This window comes from Podarcis vaucheri, assembly GCF_965113315.1.
Source record: "Podarcis vaucheri genome assembly, chromosome: 1".
Classification (NCBI taxonomy): domain Eukaryota; kingdom Metazoa; phylum Chordata; class Lepidosauria; order Squamata; family Lacertidae; genus Podarcis; species Podarcis vaucheri.
In genome coordinates, this window is record NC_138759.1 from 88,580,978 (window position 1) to 88,597,501 (window position 16,524).

The 16,524-nt window shown below is 45.3% G+C and overlaps 2 protein-coding genes across 5 annotated transcripts in view; both read right to left on the reverse strand.

Moving 5' to 3' along the window:
• NHEJ1 (non-homologous end joining factor 1) overlaps nt 1-2,212 on the reverse strand; it is a 121,490-nt gene extending 119,278 nt beyond the window's left edge. For 2 of the 3 annotated variants that reach the window (XM_082201943.1, XM_082201941.1), the window contains exon 1: nt 1,801-2,212. The gene's annotated coding sequence lies outside the window, so the exon portion shown is untranslated. Of the gene's footprint in view, nt 1-1,147; nt 1,557-1,800 lie in introns of those variants that run through there. The other variant, XM_082201942.1, reaches the window with a different exon arrangement.
• Nucleotides 2,213-3,660: 1,448 nt separating this feature from the next.
• Nucleotides 3,661-16,522, reverse strand: SLC23A3 (solute carrier family 23 member 3). Of its 2 annotated transcripts, XM_082201653.1 has the most exons (13): nt 15,635-16,522; nt 14,791-15,263; nt 14,134-14,297; nt 13,823-13,917; nt 12,780-12,853; nt 11,697-11,878; nt 10,491-10,614; nt 10,120-10,267; nt 9,778-10,031; nt 8,356-8,461; nt 7,198-7,371; nt 6,375-6,470; nt 3,661-5,493 (listed from the first exon to the last, which is right to left on the reverse strand). In XM_082201653.1, the coding sequence occupies exons 2-13, from the start codon at nt 14,887-14,889 to the stop codon at nt 5,168-5,170; spliced, it is 1,842 nt and encodes a 613-aa protein (XP_082057779.1). In that variant the 5' UTR covers nt 14,890-15,263; nt 15,635-16,522; the 3' UTR covers nt 3,661-5,167. The 2 variants fall into 2 exon arrangements, with proteins under 2 accessions (XP_082057779.1, XP_082057780.1); XM_082201654.1 differs by lacking the exons at nt 14,134-14,297; nt 15,635-16,522 and having other exon boundaries at nt 14,791-14,865.
• Nucleotides 16,523-16,524: the final 2 nt, after the last annotated feature.

Consider the following 16,524-nt stretch of genomic DNA (forward strand, 5'->3'; position numbering starts at 1 on the left):
CAGTTACTCTCCTGAGATGAGGGGGATTAAAGTGTTGCTGGATGGTGTTGGAAAAGCTGAGGATGGGGAAAAGGAAGTACTTTTTCACACAGTTCATAGATGAATTATAGAATTTGCTACCACAAGATGTAGTGATAGTCACCAGTTGTTTTAAAGGGGATCAGACAAATTTGTGGAGGATAAGACTATCCATTGCTAGCAACCATTATGGTTATATACTACTTCCACAGTCACAGGCAGTATGCCTCTGAATACTGGTTGCTGGGAATCACAAGTGGAAGGAATGCTGTTGCACTCAAATCCTGTTTGCAGGCTTCCCATACTGTTTCAGTGGCTTTCTGTTCTTCTTTCTTGTTCATATAGGTGATGGAATTATACCAGACTGGCATACATCTATCCAGTTTTGACCTTTAACCTGCTTCAGTTTGTAAGCCAGGTTTTCGACAAAGTTCCATTTACCAAACTTTTCCAAGCCAATTGTACATCATGGCTCCCTTCAGGCTTCACAAACACCCGGCCACTGTTTAAAAAGCTGCCATCAACAAATGTCCTTTAAGTTCTTGACTTTTTGGTCTAATTATATCCAATATATATATTCAGTAAGGCAAGCTTTGGGGCGATATCTATGGTCTGTCTTGTCATTCCCTCTATTTCCTTAAAAACTATAAACCAATATTCTTTTGCCAGCAGGGCTTTTCTTACGTGGGAGAAAACAGAGGGAGAGTGAAGTCAGTGCTTTGCTGCCCTTTCGCTCCCCTCTTCCTGCATCTAGTTCTTCAGGAGTGACTCATCAATTAGCCCCAAATAATTGTATAAGGTTGTAGTTATGATGACTGTACTTGTCTTGAGAGGGCAGAGGGGTGCCTCAAAACCACTTTCTTACTTCTGCATAGATCTGAAGAGGCTCAAGCTGCAAGCATCCTGTTATTAAACATTTTAAAGCATAAAAGAAAAAAAGGAGAGTGTTTGTTGATTTACTAATGGGCTTGTTGCTTAATACCCTATGAATACAAAAGAGAAGGCATTGTCCCATTTGGTATCCTCCTTCCAGAGCCTCAAAATTCTGGGGTCTTCCTCGGATTTTTCCGCGGGTAAGGATTCCAACCTGAATCAGGGGAGCAATAATTGAATCCGGGCTACGAAGTACCTTAACATACTGTGACTGGAAGCTGTGGAGGCGAGAAATGTTCTGAGGAAAGCCCAGCGCTACACCTTGGAACCAACCCTGACTAAATCCCACTGAACTGAAAAATCGGGGTCGGTTCTCCCGCAAAGGCAAAATAGGGGCGAGAAAAATAACAGCGGCAGCTGGCGCGTAAATGGATAACGGAGGGAGAGAGAGAGAGAGAGAGAGAGCGCGAGCGAGCTACTGGCAGGACCGTCATACAATGAAAAGGCGGGACCCAAAGGCATTTAGCAACAACAACAGCCCTGCTGCTCCGACTCCACTCCCACAACCAGTTTTGCTCGGCCCGGTAAAGAAAGGGCCGCTTTTGGCGCTTCGAAATTCTAAGCTCCTTTACAAGCCCAACCCTCGTCCCACATAGCTATAAACACATAAACACGACATAGCCTCGCAGACCAGAACAGCACATGTAAACTACAGTTCCCAGCGTGCCACTCTCGTCTCTAAAGGCATGCCGGATGATGTAGTCATGGAGGTGCTTGCCTGCTGCCCGCCGGAATTAGGCCAAGACGGGAATTCCCGTCTTTCATCCCTCAAGTAACCTGGCAGCTGTGGAAAACAGGCTGAAGAAAAACCTTATTATATTTTCTGTCTCCATTTAGTTCCCGCCTTACCGTGACCTTCGGCTCCCACAGCAAGGAAACTGAGGCCGCGCCGAGGAAGGGGGAGGAGATTCAGACGGCGCCGGAAACACTCCTGTGGCTGCTGTTCCTCAGAAGCCGTTTCCCACCTATGTAATTTACGTTAAATCCGTCGGCGACCGTTGAAAGCGGGGAAGTTTCCCTCGTGTGGGTGCGCGCGCGACATCCGCTCCTGAAGTATCGCAGTAAAAACAGCGAAGCTTCAAAAGCCAAATATCCGTGGCAATATAAAACGCAGTGCTGTTTATCATGTGAATATAAATAACACAATTGACAGATTATTATTATATTTGCCACTTTCAGTGAACATGGCGTTTCAAAAGAGTGTCCAAACGAAAACGAAAAGCCTCAGGGTGCTTACAATCTGACCTTGCGATCCTAACAGTGTCTAACTATTTATTCTATCTTAATTGTGTCTGTCTATTTATTTATTTCGTAAAAATCACAACGCTTGATTGTAAAAAAATACAAAAGAAAAAAACAAAATAGTTTACATATTGACTCAGTCCTATTGAATTCAGTAGGGCTTGCAGGTAAAAGTGAGGCTAGAACTGCAGCCTACATTGCTGTTTGAGGGGTGTGAAACCTATGAGCAACTGAAGCCTGGCTATCCCTGTCTGGTAGGGTAAAATATCAGCTTAAGTTAGTAAAAGGCGAGTTGAGGCTTAGAGTCCACTTCCTCCTCTTGTGACAACCATGAGTTTGGTCCTTGAGGGAGAACCGCTCCCTCAAGAACAGGTTGAACACTGCTCCCCATCAATAGATTGCTTTTCAATAAGATGGTCCCAAAATGACATACAGCAAAACAAAAACAACAGTCAACTACGTTATCTGAAAATCAACAATAAGACTAACAGGTGATTCTTAAAACACCTAGCAAAATTTAAGTTTTCACTGCCCTTCTAAATGATGTTGCTGATGTGGTTGCTTTACATAGTAGGAGATTGGTATTTCATATGATGCCTCTGTTAGGGTTGCCATGTGTCCTCTTTTTGCAGGATACATCCTCTTTTTCCAGGGTAAAATTTGAGACAAATTGCATTTATTTGATTTGAACGGCTATCATAGCATCCTCTCTTTTGCTCTTCAAAATATGCCCACCCTGTTATATTCTATGGTGTTGCATATATCTTAGGGTCAACCCTTTACTCCAGTTATGCTACCTGAGTGGCCTTTGGAAGCAGTTTAAATGCCACTCTCTGCTAGTGGAGCAGGAGCTATGTCAACAGATTGATGGTTATGTCCAGTGCTGTTTTTCTAGAAAAAGAGGTGTTGGAACTCACCATGAACCTTGTTCTCTTGTAATGGCAATGGTGCCCACCTGAGAGGTACCGGAACTGGGTTCTGGTGAATTCCAGCTGACTAAAAGCCCTGGTTATGTCAGTGGAGCATAGGGCTGCCAATACATCCGGAATTTCCCAGACATTGCCGGGATTCATCCTTCTAAGATGGCGTCCAGGCAGAATTTTCGAAAAGTGCTTGAAATGTCTGGGGGAACCCAGGCGTATGGCAGTCCATATCGGAAGCTGTTATTTTTTTCAGCAATTTTCTATAAATACCTAAAAAAACACCATTTTGGGTGGAGATTTTGCAAAAAATGCTCAACTTTTGTGTCTGTGACACAGAAAGCCTGTTGTGTAGTACTGCTCTGCCCTCTAATTCTTTGCTTGCATTTATTAACTTCAGGTGGCATAGTATTCAAGCCTTTGATGTTTCGGCTAAAGGTGTTTTCTTACCAAGCCAGTGTTTTATCTGCCTTTGCTACCTTACCACAGATCAAGGAAGCCTGGTGGTAGACCACATGATTTTCTGGTTTGGGAAAATAGGTTATCTTCTGAGCACCATTCCCCATTCCCAGTTATAGAATGTGCTGCTAAAATTAACTTTGTGAACAGGAAAGGAGTGCAATTTTTTTTATTCATATCCAATTGAGACTGAAAAAAGGGCAAAGTGGGGTAGGATCCCTCTCTAAGGATTTCATTATGCTGACAATTTCCTCAGAAATCCAACTACTCAATTAATGTGGGGCAGCTGTTAGAGTTCAGCTTCATCTTTACCAAACCTGGGTATATGTGTGATTAAACCACATGTCACAAAATGCCAATGAGCTGCCAGTTACCTCATTCAAGGGAAACAAAACCCAACTATACACGGTGGCCCTCACTGCCCAGAGAACTGGGGTGCACGTAATATTTTCTAAAGGTGTGACTAGTGAGAATCTTTACATGCATACTTCCTCAGGTTGCTTATGTATAGCAGAGGGCCGACCCAGCCATTGAGGGGGAGGAGGAGTGCTGAGGCTGCCATCTTAGGCAGCAGAAGCTCCCAAGGCAGTGCCCCGCTTGCCCCACTGTCTCCACCCCCAGCCATTGGCATAGCCGAGGGAGGGCAGGGGGCAGCTGCCCGCCCAATCAAGTAAGACAATAACTGGCCAATCATGTTAGTTCTGCCCCCCTTAAAAAGTCCTGCCTCCCTCAACAAAAATCCTGGCTAAGCTCATGCCGTCAGCGGAGAAGCAGCACCAGCACTGGGGCCAATTTCTAGCAATATCTCAACGATTTTTCAAACTGCGCATGATGTTGCAGAGCTGCTTCTGCGACGGTGGCAGAGGTGACAGGACAGGTGGCAGGGTGGGGCTGTACTTCCTGTTTCACATTAAGTGGCAAAACAGATCATGCCACCCCTGGCAGTGCATCTCTATGCTTCTGGAAGAGGGAGACACCAAAGGTCTTATCTCCTTGTCACAGAAAGCGGGTCATGGTCAGCTAAAGAATGGTAGCCTCCTTGAGGGATTCACGACAGCTCCCTCCCTCCCTCCTATGAAAGGAGGAGAGTCCCACTTTATTAAACTAAGAAATATACAGTACCCAACAGGAAACTGTAGCCCTGGGTTATAAAGTGTGTTAAGCAAGTTATTCACTTGGAATTGAGTTGGTGATACATTTAAAAACAAAAGGGCAGAAGTACAGAAAATATGTTCATCCTCTACTCTAGCTTCCCTGGGGCATGCTACAGTAATGCAGGCCTAGTTCTTGCATGATGCTATGGGATAGTTTCATTCCCACACGCAGTGACATTAAATGGGAAGTCTTAATGCAAGTTGTCACAAAGGTATAGAAAAGAAATCCCAAAGGTGATGCTGCAGAAACCATTTTAGACTTGTAGAAGCATGCATGGTCTCCAGATTTGTTTCCATATTTGTCTGAAACCAGACTCCTCTGATGGATTTTCAAGTACCTGTCCTTGAATAATGTTTCTGTTTAGAGATCAGCATAGAGAGGTCATCTCATTAGCTGTTGGTCTGCCATATTTATGATTCTCCAAATTCCTTTGTGGAATGTTAGGCTCTTGGCACTGTCTCCAGCTCCAGTTCTGACTCCAGCACCACTGTTTCTGGTTTCAGCAGCAGATCTGTGGTTTGCTCTTCTGAATGCCGCAATTCTTCCAGGGGGTAAGTGTTCACAATCTCCACTTTGTTGTCCCCCAAGGGACAGAGGAAACAGAAAGGAAAGCCCTTACGCCATGAAGGTGTTGGATGCTTTTGTAGGACTAGAGGCAGCTGATTTCTTTGTGCAGAGCCGTTTCTGCATTGCTGCAGGGAATTCTCTCTGGCCTCTGGGTTGCTTGCTGATGAGTAGTTGAGCAGCCCACGCTCTTGCAGGGTGCCTTGATAATAACAATGACAGGACAACTTAGAAGAACTATGTATTGTGGAATATGGATTGCAGCCATTTAGTATCTCTGTCCAACCACCATAATTCTTTATTCATTATGTACATACCACCTCTCAGCCCCCAAAAGGGTCTCCCCAACACAGTCTGCAAAATTATGTAATTTATTTAAAGTAGATTGTTTTAAACTATCAAACCAGACAGCAGTAAAACAAGGCAATAATACCAAAATGTGAGCAGGAAGGAATTAAAATATATCAAAGGTCTAATGGAACAAATGCGGCATATTTCCCAATCTAACCATTCTTATTCATGGCTATTATTTTTCTCCCATTTGTAAATTTAATGAAAAATGAAAGGAATAAAAACATAAAAGAAAATAAATAAACAATCAATCTAAACTCTAGTGGGTGAGAGTTCCATAGTTGGGGGCATCACAATCAAGAAGGCCTTGTTCCTCTCTTTAGATAAGCATACTTTATCTGGTGAGGGAATGAAACAACGTAATGCCCCCATATATCACTAGGATGTTGTAAGAAAACAATTTTGAGACTGAAATGTTTTAGGTTGGTATGTTCCTGTGCCAAAATGCTTACAGTCACCGCAGTAACAACTGCTACTACAAATCAGGCCATGTTTAAAGAATCCCCACCATTACGGCTGCCATCCCTTAAGGTTTCCCAGGTCTAAGTGGTATCTATGGTCAGCATGTCAGCAAACATGGGCACTACCAATTCTTATCTGCAGTGATTATTCTATAATAATACCATACAACTAATTAAAAGACCCACTGCAGACACTCATCTGGAGTTGAGCACTGAGAGAGGGATAACAGTAAAAGTATCAAAACGAAGTAACTGGTGACTTCCTCCTTACCGGAAACTGTGTTCTCTAAGAAAAATGATAGGGATCCAGTTATAAAGGCAGGAACCATCAACAGAGAAAGGAGGAAGAGGTCTACAGGGACACAACCTGCAGAGAGAGCATCACAGTTATCTTAGAAATGCCATAATGTGATACCTTGCATTCAACATCCCTAAGTCGATCCAACAGAACCTCAGATAGTTATTCATTGTAACTAGAATAAGGCTTCCACCCAAATGCTGAAAGTGTGGGATAACCATCATGCTTAAGTCTAATTAATGCACGAAGAGATTAAATAGAATAAGATGTCCTGCCAGGCTTAGCTCACCTTGCGAGGAAATGAGTAATCGAGCATATTGTTCACCCCCAGTCTACTAGAGAAGCTCAACATGAGAGGAGGAAAATAGGGACACTTGGAGAGTCTTACATAGTCCTTCCTCTTTATGATTCTAAGTACTTCCTACATATCATGAAAATAAAAATATTTGGCTTAAAATGAAATAATGTGCAGTGTAACATTGATGTACAACTAATAAGATTATTATTATTATTATTATCATTTCATTAATCAGTTTTAGATAATCAATAAATAGGGGATGCAAAGAACCAAAAGGGCACACTCCACAAAGTGCAAAAATGTCCAGATAGCTTTGGAAATTTAAATGTTTGTGAAAACTTTTAAAATGCCCCCCCACCCCGATCTAGCTGCTTTTTGCAAGACAGGGACACAACTTGAGGGTCCTGTTATGGTTCTGAATTTCCTGCAGAAGGCAGTCTCAAGCTTTTCTTCTCACCACAGCTCTGATCATGCCAGCCCCTGCCCCCCTCTTGGCACCTGTAGCTGTGGCCAGGGACCCTGGTGCCGTGAAGAGCCATTTCGGAACCAGCAGACCCATGAACATAGTGAAGCCCACAATGAAGATATTCCTGCCCGAGTCAATGTTTGTGTACTGGAAGTAAGAGACACCGGTGCCCACAGCCATGCTGTATGTCACACACAGCACTCCTCCTGAGGATAACAAGGGAGAAAGAAGCATTACAAAGTAGCTGAACTGACTTTGGAAAAGGGAAAGGGCAAAGAATGGAGAGGGACTTAAATATGAGTAACCATAAGAATAGAGCAGGAGCCTTGAATTTGCCCATAAATAGCATCACCTGGTATCTCCCCTACTCTGGTAAGATGCAGGGTTTTTTAATTGAAATTATAGCTATTATTTCTAAATTTGTACACACACACACACATCATCATCAACAACATCATCATCATCATCATCATCTTATGAAAATTGTTGTCCTTTTTGGCAATGCATAACTGGTAACCTAGCCAGGAAGTGCACTCTGGGCGGCTTCCAAAAGAATATTAAAATACTGTGATACATCAAACATTAAAAGCTTCCCTAAACAGGGCTGCCTTCAGATGTCTTCTAAAAGTCTGGTAGTTGTTGTTCTCTTTGACATCTGGTGGGAGGGCGTTCCACAGGGAGGGCGCCACTACCGAGAAGGCCCTCTGCCTGGTTCCCTGTAACTTGGCTTCTCGCAGTGAGGGAACCGCCAGAAGGCCCTCAGCACTGGACCTCAGTGTACGGGCAGAACAATGGGGGTGGAGATGCTCCTTCAGGTATACTGGGCCGAGGCACCAACACTTTGAATTGTGCTCTGAAACGTACTGGGAGCCAATGTAGGTCTTTCAAGGCTGGCTCTAGGTTATAGAATTTGTTGGCTGGCAATGGCACCCTTTAGGATTGTAAAATATCATTTACAAGGATAACCTTAACTGAGAACTTAAACTCATTTAAAACTACGTCACCATGGAAAGAGCATAGGACCCTCATTTATGTCTAGGGTAGCCAATGCCTTACATAGCAGTGGAAGATAATGGTTGTTCCAATTTACATTATAAAGTAGGCAGCAGTGAGAGAAGCCCCAAACGGGGAGGGGGTGGGCTGGCTAGGTGGCACAGAGATATAAGGAAAGGAAAGGAAGTGTTTATTACCATGAATTGCCAGAGGGATGGTGGTAAGAATTCCCATGAGCCGAGGAGACAGTCCCAACAGTACACATGCCAACGCACTGATCCACACTGCACGGCATGAGGGAGCCTGAATGTAGGAAACAGGGCATAAGACTGGAACCTTTAAAACCCATGACCTCAGGTCTCTCCAGGCATGGAACCCCACAGAGCATTCTGCATTCTACAGGATGACTAGTGGGCAGGGTGGGGGACTGTAGTGGATGGAAGAAAACAGGAGGAAAACCTATAGATGAGAAAAGACTATTCTTCATACTGCAGTCTCTGTGGGAAGACATTCACATGGTAACATTTCCCCCTCCTATTATCTCACAGCCTGTCCTGGGTCCTCTAAGATGCTGTCCTATCCCCAGGGTTGAAGTAAGAGTCAATCGTCCACCCAGTTGGCTTCTGTATTTGCAGTGGAGGCTGGTCCATTAGGACACTTGGGGCACTGCCCCACCAAACTCAATCTGCCCTTAGCCAACCCTCATCCGCCTCCTTTCTTACAACCAGCCTAGGGGGTGGCACCATCTGCCCCCTCCCCCTCCCTAGTCTGTGCCTCTTGCAGAACTCAACAGGGAGCAAGATGGAGACAAAACAATAATTACCGTATTTTTCTGTCTATAAGACGCCCCATGTATAAGACGACGCCTATTTTTTGACCCCAGAATTAAGAAATAAGTATTTTAAACATTCTGTCTATAAGACGACCCCCCCCCCCCCAATTTTAAACTTAAAAAGTTGGGGGGGGTATAGTCTTATACACGGGAAAATATGGTAGTTGTCACTTCCTATCATTGGTTCAGGTTCCACTTACTGTAGGTCTCCCTGTCTTACTTCACCACGCATTCTGTAGGGCAGAGCTTTCCAAACTTTTCATGTTGGTGACACACTTTTTAGATATGCATCATTTTGTGACACAGTAATTCAGTTTTTCTAGGAAACCAGTGGGCAGCCCACTCCCTTTCCAGCCCCGGGAGGAGCGCAGGAAGCGTTTGCACAACACACGTACACACAGCAGCCAATACTAATGTGTTGCGACACACAGTTTGGAAATCTCTGCTGTAGTGTGTGGTACAAATGAAATTTCTCCAGATAATTAATATTGCACGTGTATAACGTTGTTCAAGGTTTTATATGTTAACAACAAGGCTTGAACAACAAGACCTTTAGAAGGACTGCTGCCACTACCAGCCAGAGAAAACAATACTGGGGTAGAAGGACCAATTGCCTCTGACTCAGCATCAGGCAGCTTCAGATGTTAATGGGGGAAGGCAAGACTTAAGGCAATCTCTGAAATGGGAGCTCATGTACCAGTTGGTGGAGGAGAGTGATCCATGGGACATCTCAGTGCCTACTCTGAACCTGCATAAAGGAATCCATGATCTCGACCCATGCTCTTACCTGGGTCAGTCTGCTGGCACAAGCATTGGGCATGCTGGATGCAGTTCCAGATACACTGCCCAGCACAGCTGCCAGGAGGGTGCCAAGGCCCTCAGTACAGAGCCCTCTGTTGCACAAATGCTGTGGTGGGGGTGGATCCCATAAGGACTTGCTGCACAGCAGATAGCAGCCCACAGAATTTACGCTTGCGGTAACACCCATAGCAGCACCAATGCCAATGGCACGGGTACTAAGTACTGGCCAGCCCTGTGCACCTGCAGGACAAAGAGATAGAAAAGACGAGAAGTGAAGTCCAGCCATTAAGCCAATGAAAGGGCAAATTATTCTTAAGGCATTTATTACCTGGGTAAGGCAGCTTGAGCCATGGGGACTGCAGGGTGCTATTGGTGAGGGCTAAGTGGTGTATGGAAGGATGCAACACATCCCAAGAGGTTGGAACAGGTCTCAGCATCCCACAGACAAGCCAGATCCCAGAGAAGGGCAGCAGAATCTATAGGAATGCAAGACTGAAAGTGAGAATTTGCCTACTTGCCCCTCTTGCTGTACCTGGATCTATCTGCATAATGCCAAAGGACACAGGATTAAGCTGTGCCATATTTCTCAGCTCAGGGCTTTGGAAATATTGGAGATTTGGGGAGTGGGAGATAAAAGGGGAAGAGGAAAGTGGAAAAGGGAGCCAAGTTTGGCTGTACCGTTAGTTTATTAATTCATACCGAAAAAAAGTGCAGGGCTGGGCTGCCCGATTTTATAGTGAGCCCTCTTGCTTGGCTCCACTGGCAAATGGGCAGTCGGCAGGAAGCCAGGTGCTGGGATAGCAAAACGCACAGCAACACAAGCCTAAAAAGAGATCATGAGTGATATTCAGCAAAGCACTGCCCTAGGAATATAGGTTGCTTGGTCCTAACACAGAGAATATGTAAATCCCAAGAGCTGCCATGAGAACAGCTCGGCTCCAAGAGGTTTCTCAGTTGAGTAGCTACTCCTTTCCCCAATACTACCCAAGGTTCTATTTCCATTCCCTAATGCAGGCATCCCCAAACTCGGCCCTCCAGCTGTTGTGGGACTACAACTCCCATCATCCCTAGCTAACAGGGACTATGACCGGGGAGCCCAGGGTTAGAATCCCTATTCAGCCATGAAGGTCACTGGGTGACCTTGGACCAGCCACCATCTTTTAGCCTAACCTACCTCACAGGGCTTTTGTGAGGAGAAAATAACCACGTACACCACCTTGAGTAGCTTGGAGAAAAAGGTGGTATATAAATGTAATAAATAAATAAAATAAATATTGTTGGGGAAACTCTGGGAATAAACAGTGTTTTCTGGGATTCTCATCCCAGCACTAATGTTAGAGCAGAAACAAATATTAAACAAATTACTCCAGAATCTCAAACATTCTACACGGATCGAGTCACATCCGCACCAGACATTTAAAGCACATTGCTTCCCCCAGGGACTCCTGGGAACTGTAGTTTGTTAAAGGTGTTGGGAGCAGTAGATCTGTGCAGGGTAAAATGCACTTCACAGGATTCTTATGGTGCTTTATGGAATGGATGTGACCTTATCCCATAAGGAGGACCTCAAGTTTTGAAACCCTATACTTTTTATCATTGGGGAATGGCTCCTGAATGGGTTGGGGAGTGAAAGGAGAAGATAGGAAAGCCACCTTTCCCCCACCCCCTTCATAGAATCATAGAATCATAGAATTAGGTTTTGTGGGATTTAAGACTTTTGGCTTAGATTTGAATTTGAATCTGGCAGTTTTAGTGTGAGAAAGTTGGTGACTGTCTGAATTTCAATTCCAGCCCAATATGCCTCATTCATTCCCTTCACAACCTCCTTTTGAGAGGGCATGAAGCACAGTTACTGGAGCTGGCTGGTCTTTTGAAGAGAGCTAGCAGTCAGCAATCTGAACTTACAGCAGGGCGACTCCCCAGTTTTCAGAGCAGAGAAGAGCAGCAGGTCTGTATGCTGAAAGTCCAATGACAGAAAGGCTTGGGGCCAGAACCATGGGTCCGCAGCGATGGGTAATCCACCCACAGGCACCTGACATCCCCAATGCCACCTGCACCAGAGCAGAAATCAGCACTGCACCTGAAACCTGGAAGGGGAAAAGCAGGCAGAACAGGGTCAAGTTACAAAACAGGGATGTGGAATTTTAGGACTGGGGGCCAGATGTGGGCCTCCAAGCATCTGTATCTAATGCTCGGGACTCTTGCCACACCACACCCTCTACCACTCCCCAGGTGACACCCCTCATTGGCCCTGCTTCGCCCTTTTTCTGGTGTGTTCTTGTCGAGCTGAAAAGTGGTTAGAGTGATCGACTAGGCCCAGCGCCAGGGTTCGAATTCCCACTCAGTCATTAAGCTTACTGGGTGACCTTGGGCCAATCACAGTCTAACCTACCTCACAGGGGATAAAAGGGGGAGGAAAAAAAATGTACACTCCCTTAAGGTCCTTGGAGGAAAGTGGACGGGTGGGTGTTAAACAAATTCTCGCAATACCTCTTGCTTGCCTTGATGGACAAGAGAGGGTTGTGTGAGAATGTGTAGAAACCAGCTGCCTTACAAAGGTAAAATTTGCATTTGTTCCTCTATCCACTTTTGCCTCTGGCTTCACTGACCACTAGCATGTGACCACCCCACCCATAAGGGCATGTGTCCCCCAGGTTGAAACAGGTCCCCCAGCCCTGTTACTATAGGCCTCCATTACATGCTTCCTCGGGGATATTTTTTTTCATGCAGGCAAGGTGGTGTGAGAGGCACAGGCAGAGCTGGTGGGATTGGGAAACACCCCAAAGCAATTGAGAGCAGAGTCCAGCAGCAATATGGTGAATTACTTTCCATCCTTCATGGTGGCAACAGAACATGCCATGTGCTGCCATGACTTTGGCACACCCACCAAGCTGGTATCTTATGTCGAAAGGGACCCAAAGGGACCTGGTGTCTAACCCCACCACTGATGCCAGCCTCTCCGTATTGGGTTTAACCAAAGCTGCCAACCTCATGGAGTAACTGGTCCCAGTTTCTTGAGTTTTCACAATCTGGCCCAGCACATATGTCGGGGGCCTCAGTGCCTGAAAGGGAAGCAGGGACAGATAAATGAGTTGGGAATGCAGTGAAATGAAGAACACAATGAGGAGAAGAGGAAGATCCCAGAATTCAAGTTAGTGTTAAGCAGATTTCAGATTTTTAAAAACTAATCTGCAGAAGTCATTGCTTCTGAATGGAATGCTGATGTGAGGGATAAGCAAGGATTCTCGAGGAATATGTAGTGGAGGAAAACAAGGATAAAGGGCTGAAACCAGTCCCTGGCGTCAAACACTGACAATTGCATCCCTTTGACTACCTACTGTATACAAGGGGATGAGACTGAAAGGTGTTTTTCCCATTTAGAAAGACAGACAACTGAGGGAGAACATGGCAAAGAATTGTAAAAGACCTGGAGAGGATGTGTAGAGAAATTTCTTTCACACAATATTGGTCACCAACAGACAAAAGGAAGTACTTCATGTAATATATGAGGTTCATGGCTAAATGATGTGGTGGTGGCCACACTGACATGGGGAGAGGCTTCTAAATCTGTGGAAGCATGGACTTGTCAATGATCGCTAGCCATGACAGTGAAATTAAATCTCTAAAATCTGAGGCAGTAAACCTTTAATTGTCAAAAGCTAGTGGCAAAAAAGCAGCAGAGGACAGCTTGTGAGCTTTTCAAGAAGCATATGATCAACTACTGTAGGGCAGAAGGCTGGACTTGACAGCAATTGTTCTGATCCAGAAAGGCAAATTACACACCTAAGTCTGCCCAGTCGAACAAGAGATGGTTGTGCTTATTTTTGGAACATAGGATTCAGGACTAAGACGTGAGTATTCACTGCGCAACAAAACAGCAGCCACCCATGGCTGGTTACCATTCTTGCTGGATCCAAAACTCAAAAGAGATGGCATTTGGAGACCTTGCCATCCTTGCCCTGCGATTGCAGTGTCCTGTGCTGGTGGCTGAGTATTTGGAAGAGGACTGGGTGCTTTTGCCTATAACTCACTATTTCCATTTGACTGGAGAATGGGAGCCACATGTTGGGTCTGTATCATGGCTGGGATAAGGAACTCAAAAGATGGAGCCTGAACCAGCGGCAACCTGCAGGGAAAACAAAGGGGAGATCCTGCCAAAAGGAATGGACAAAGCCTAAGGGAAGGAGCTGCTAACTAGAAGTTGTGTAGAACTAGACATTTTCCATAATACTAGTCCCTGCTTAGACTTCTAGTAATAGAAGGCCACACCCAACTCCCCAACCAAGAAGGCAGCAAGGCTGTGGGATTCCAATGGGTCAAGGGTTGCCTAGAGCCAGCTTACCTGGTTCCCAATCCACACTGAAAGGCTGTGGCTATGCCACAGGCAAAAAGGTTGCATGCTAGAAGTTCATTCCAACATGGAGTACCATTCAGCATCTTGGCGGGGAGGGTGGCGATGAAGAAAAAGTGAAAGATGCAGAGAAAGGATACCTGGACCAGGAGATGCTAGGAAGGAACAACAAGTTGGTCTGAGCCATAGTCTTGTGAGCACCTTCACCCTTCCCTAGAAGATGGCACAACACACTTAAGCCCGATAGTGTGTCTCAGTCACTCCCCAAGCTTCAGATGCTGGCTCTGCTGCCTCTCATACATTGCTACTTTCTTTAATGAGACCCACATCAAAGTACAGTCGCTAACACCAATTTCTGCCTCATCGGCAGTTCCAAACTTTTACCTAGTATCTGCAGGTCAGGATTTAATGAAAAACATCCCAAACCCTGGAATCACATTCCTGCATATATTGCATCAGAGATGACCACTGGTTCATCACTGCTCTTTTTTTCACAAGATGCTCCTCACTTTTTGCGATTCTCCAGAGTTGCAATGTTTGTCTGCATTGCAGCAAACACAACACAGAGCCTTGTGACACCCTTTTCGCGGAATATGTTTCCTCTTGGGTGTTGTGCTACACCCGCCCACTCCAAGCAACCCTACTCACCTGCAAGGCCAACAAGCAGATCAGGGGCCAGGGAGGAAATTTTGGCCCTTTACGAGCATGGGGAAGGATGCTTTTAGAAGCCCTGTTGACTTTGTTCATGATGTCTGTCTTTTTCCTTTGTGCTGGAAAGTGACCTAGCAACTGAGTATATCTCCAGTTCCTCCCCTTCTTTTATTTACACCCTTCACTGGCCATATGCATCTGAACTTCCACCTTTGGCCCTTCCAGGCCACAGTTGCTCAGCCTGTTAGCTATTAACTTGGCTTGCCCAGTAACTCACCACTAGTGCTGAGAGGTAAAAGGCATGACTGAGCAGGGGTTAAACTACAGCAAGCTGGTTTTATGTGGACCACGCCTGACCTATTGGACAGTATCAGCAAGGGATAGTGCTGTGGTTGGCCATCTATAACCAAGGGGCAGTGTGCATATACATGGGACATGCCTAGGCACTTGCTTATTTGCATAAAAGGGACCTATTAAAAGGTAAAGGTACCCCTGCCAGTCGTGTCCGACTCTAGGGTTGTACGCTTATCTCACTTAAGAGGCCGGGAGCCAGCGCTGTCCGGAGACACTTCCGGGTCACGTGGCCAGCGTGACGAAGCTGCTCTGGTGAGCCAGCACCAGCGCAGCACACGGAAACGCCGTTTACCTTCCCGCTATAAAGCAGTACCTATTTATCTACTTGCACTTTAGGGGTGCTTTCGAACTGCTAGGTGGGCAGGAGCTGGGACTGAAAGACGGGAGCTCACCCCGCCACGGGGATTCGAACCGCCGACCATACGATCGGCAAGTCCTAGGCACTGAGATTTTACCCACAGAGCCACCCGCGCCAAAAAAAGGGGACCTATTACATGTTATTATTTCTCACAGAGACCATACTTAAAACAATTAAGAGAAAGAACTATCTGGGTGGGAAAGAGCTTAGACTAGTCAGTTTAAAGCTGGCCTGGGGACATTCTTGAGGCATCATGTGAAGGCACTGATTACCACCACCTTGCAGGTATGTTTTGTCAGCATTTCAACTTGTTTACTTAATAAAATCCTAAAAGAAAAACAAAAGATTACTTTGCTGAAACCAAGTATGTCTGGTCAGTGTATGGATGAATGACCATCTGGGAACTGCAAGTACACTCTACTGGGTTCCACAACAGATGAAAGTTAGAATATAAATTTAAAGGAATTGTATGGCCTTTTTAGCACAATTACTCTTCTCTCAATGCTGGTGGCAAGAATCGGTGCCCCATTCCTCTTACAGTTCAAAAGCCATTTTGGACAGCTGCAAATGCCAGGACTGCTACTATGTGTGTTTGTGTATACACACACAAGCTACGGAGCCCCCTGCCCGAGTGTACCTCATAATACACAGCACATGCATTTCTTGCTCACACTTTACATTTTTAGATGGACAATGGGAGCATTTTAGGCATACACCTAACACTGTAATGTTTGAAGTGGCTCCAACACTCCCACTCCAAGAAGGCTTCAGTTCTCTTTGTATTATTGTTACATTTTAATATTGGGGGTTTTTTTCAAAGAGCTCAGAGTGACATACAAGGTTCTCCCCATGCACCTCTATCATTTTATCCTGAGAATAATCGTGAGGTGGGTTAGGCTGAGGGATTAGGTCACAGCTACCCACCCAGCTCCTATTTGCAGTCCTGGCTCAACCGCAAGAGCACTTCATCTCTTTCCCCAAACATTTCATACACCGTAAAACTGGCACCGTAAAACTTG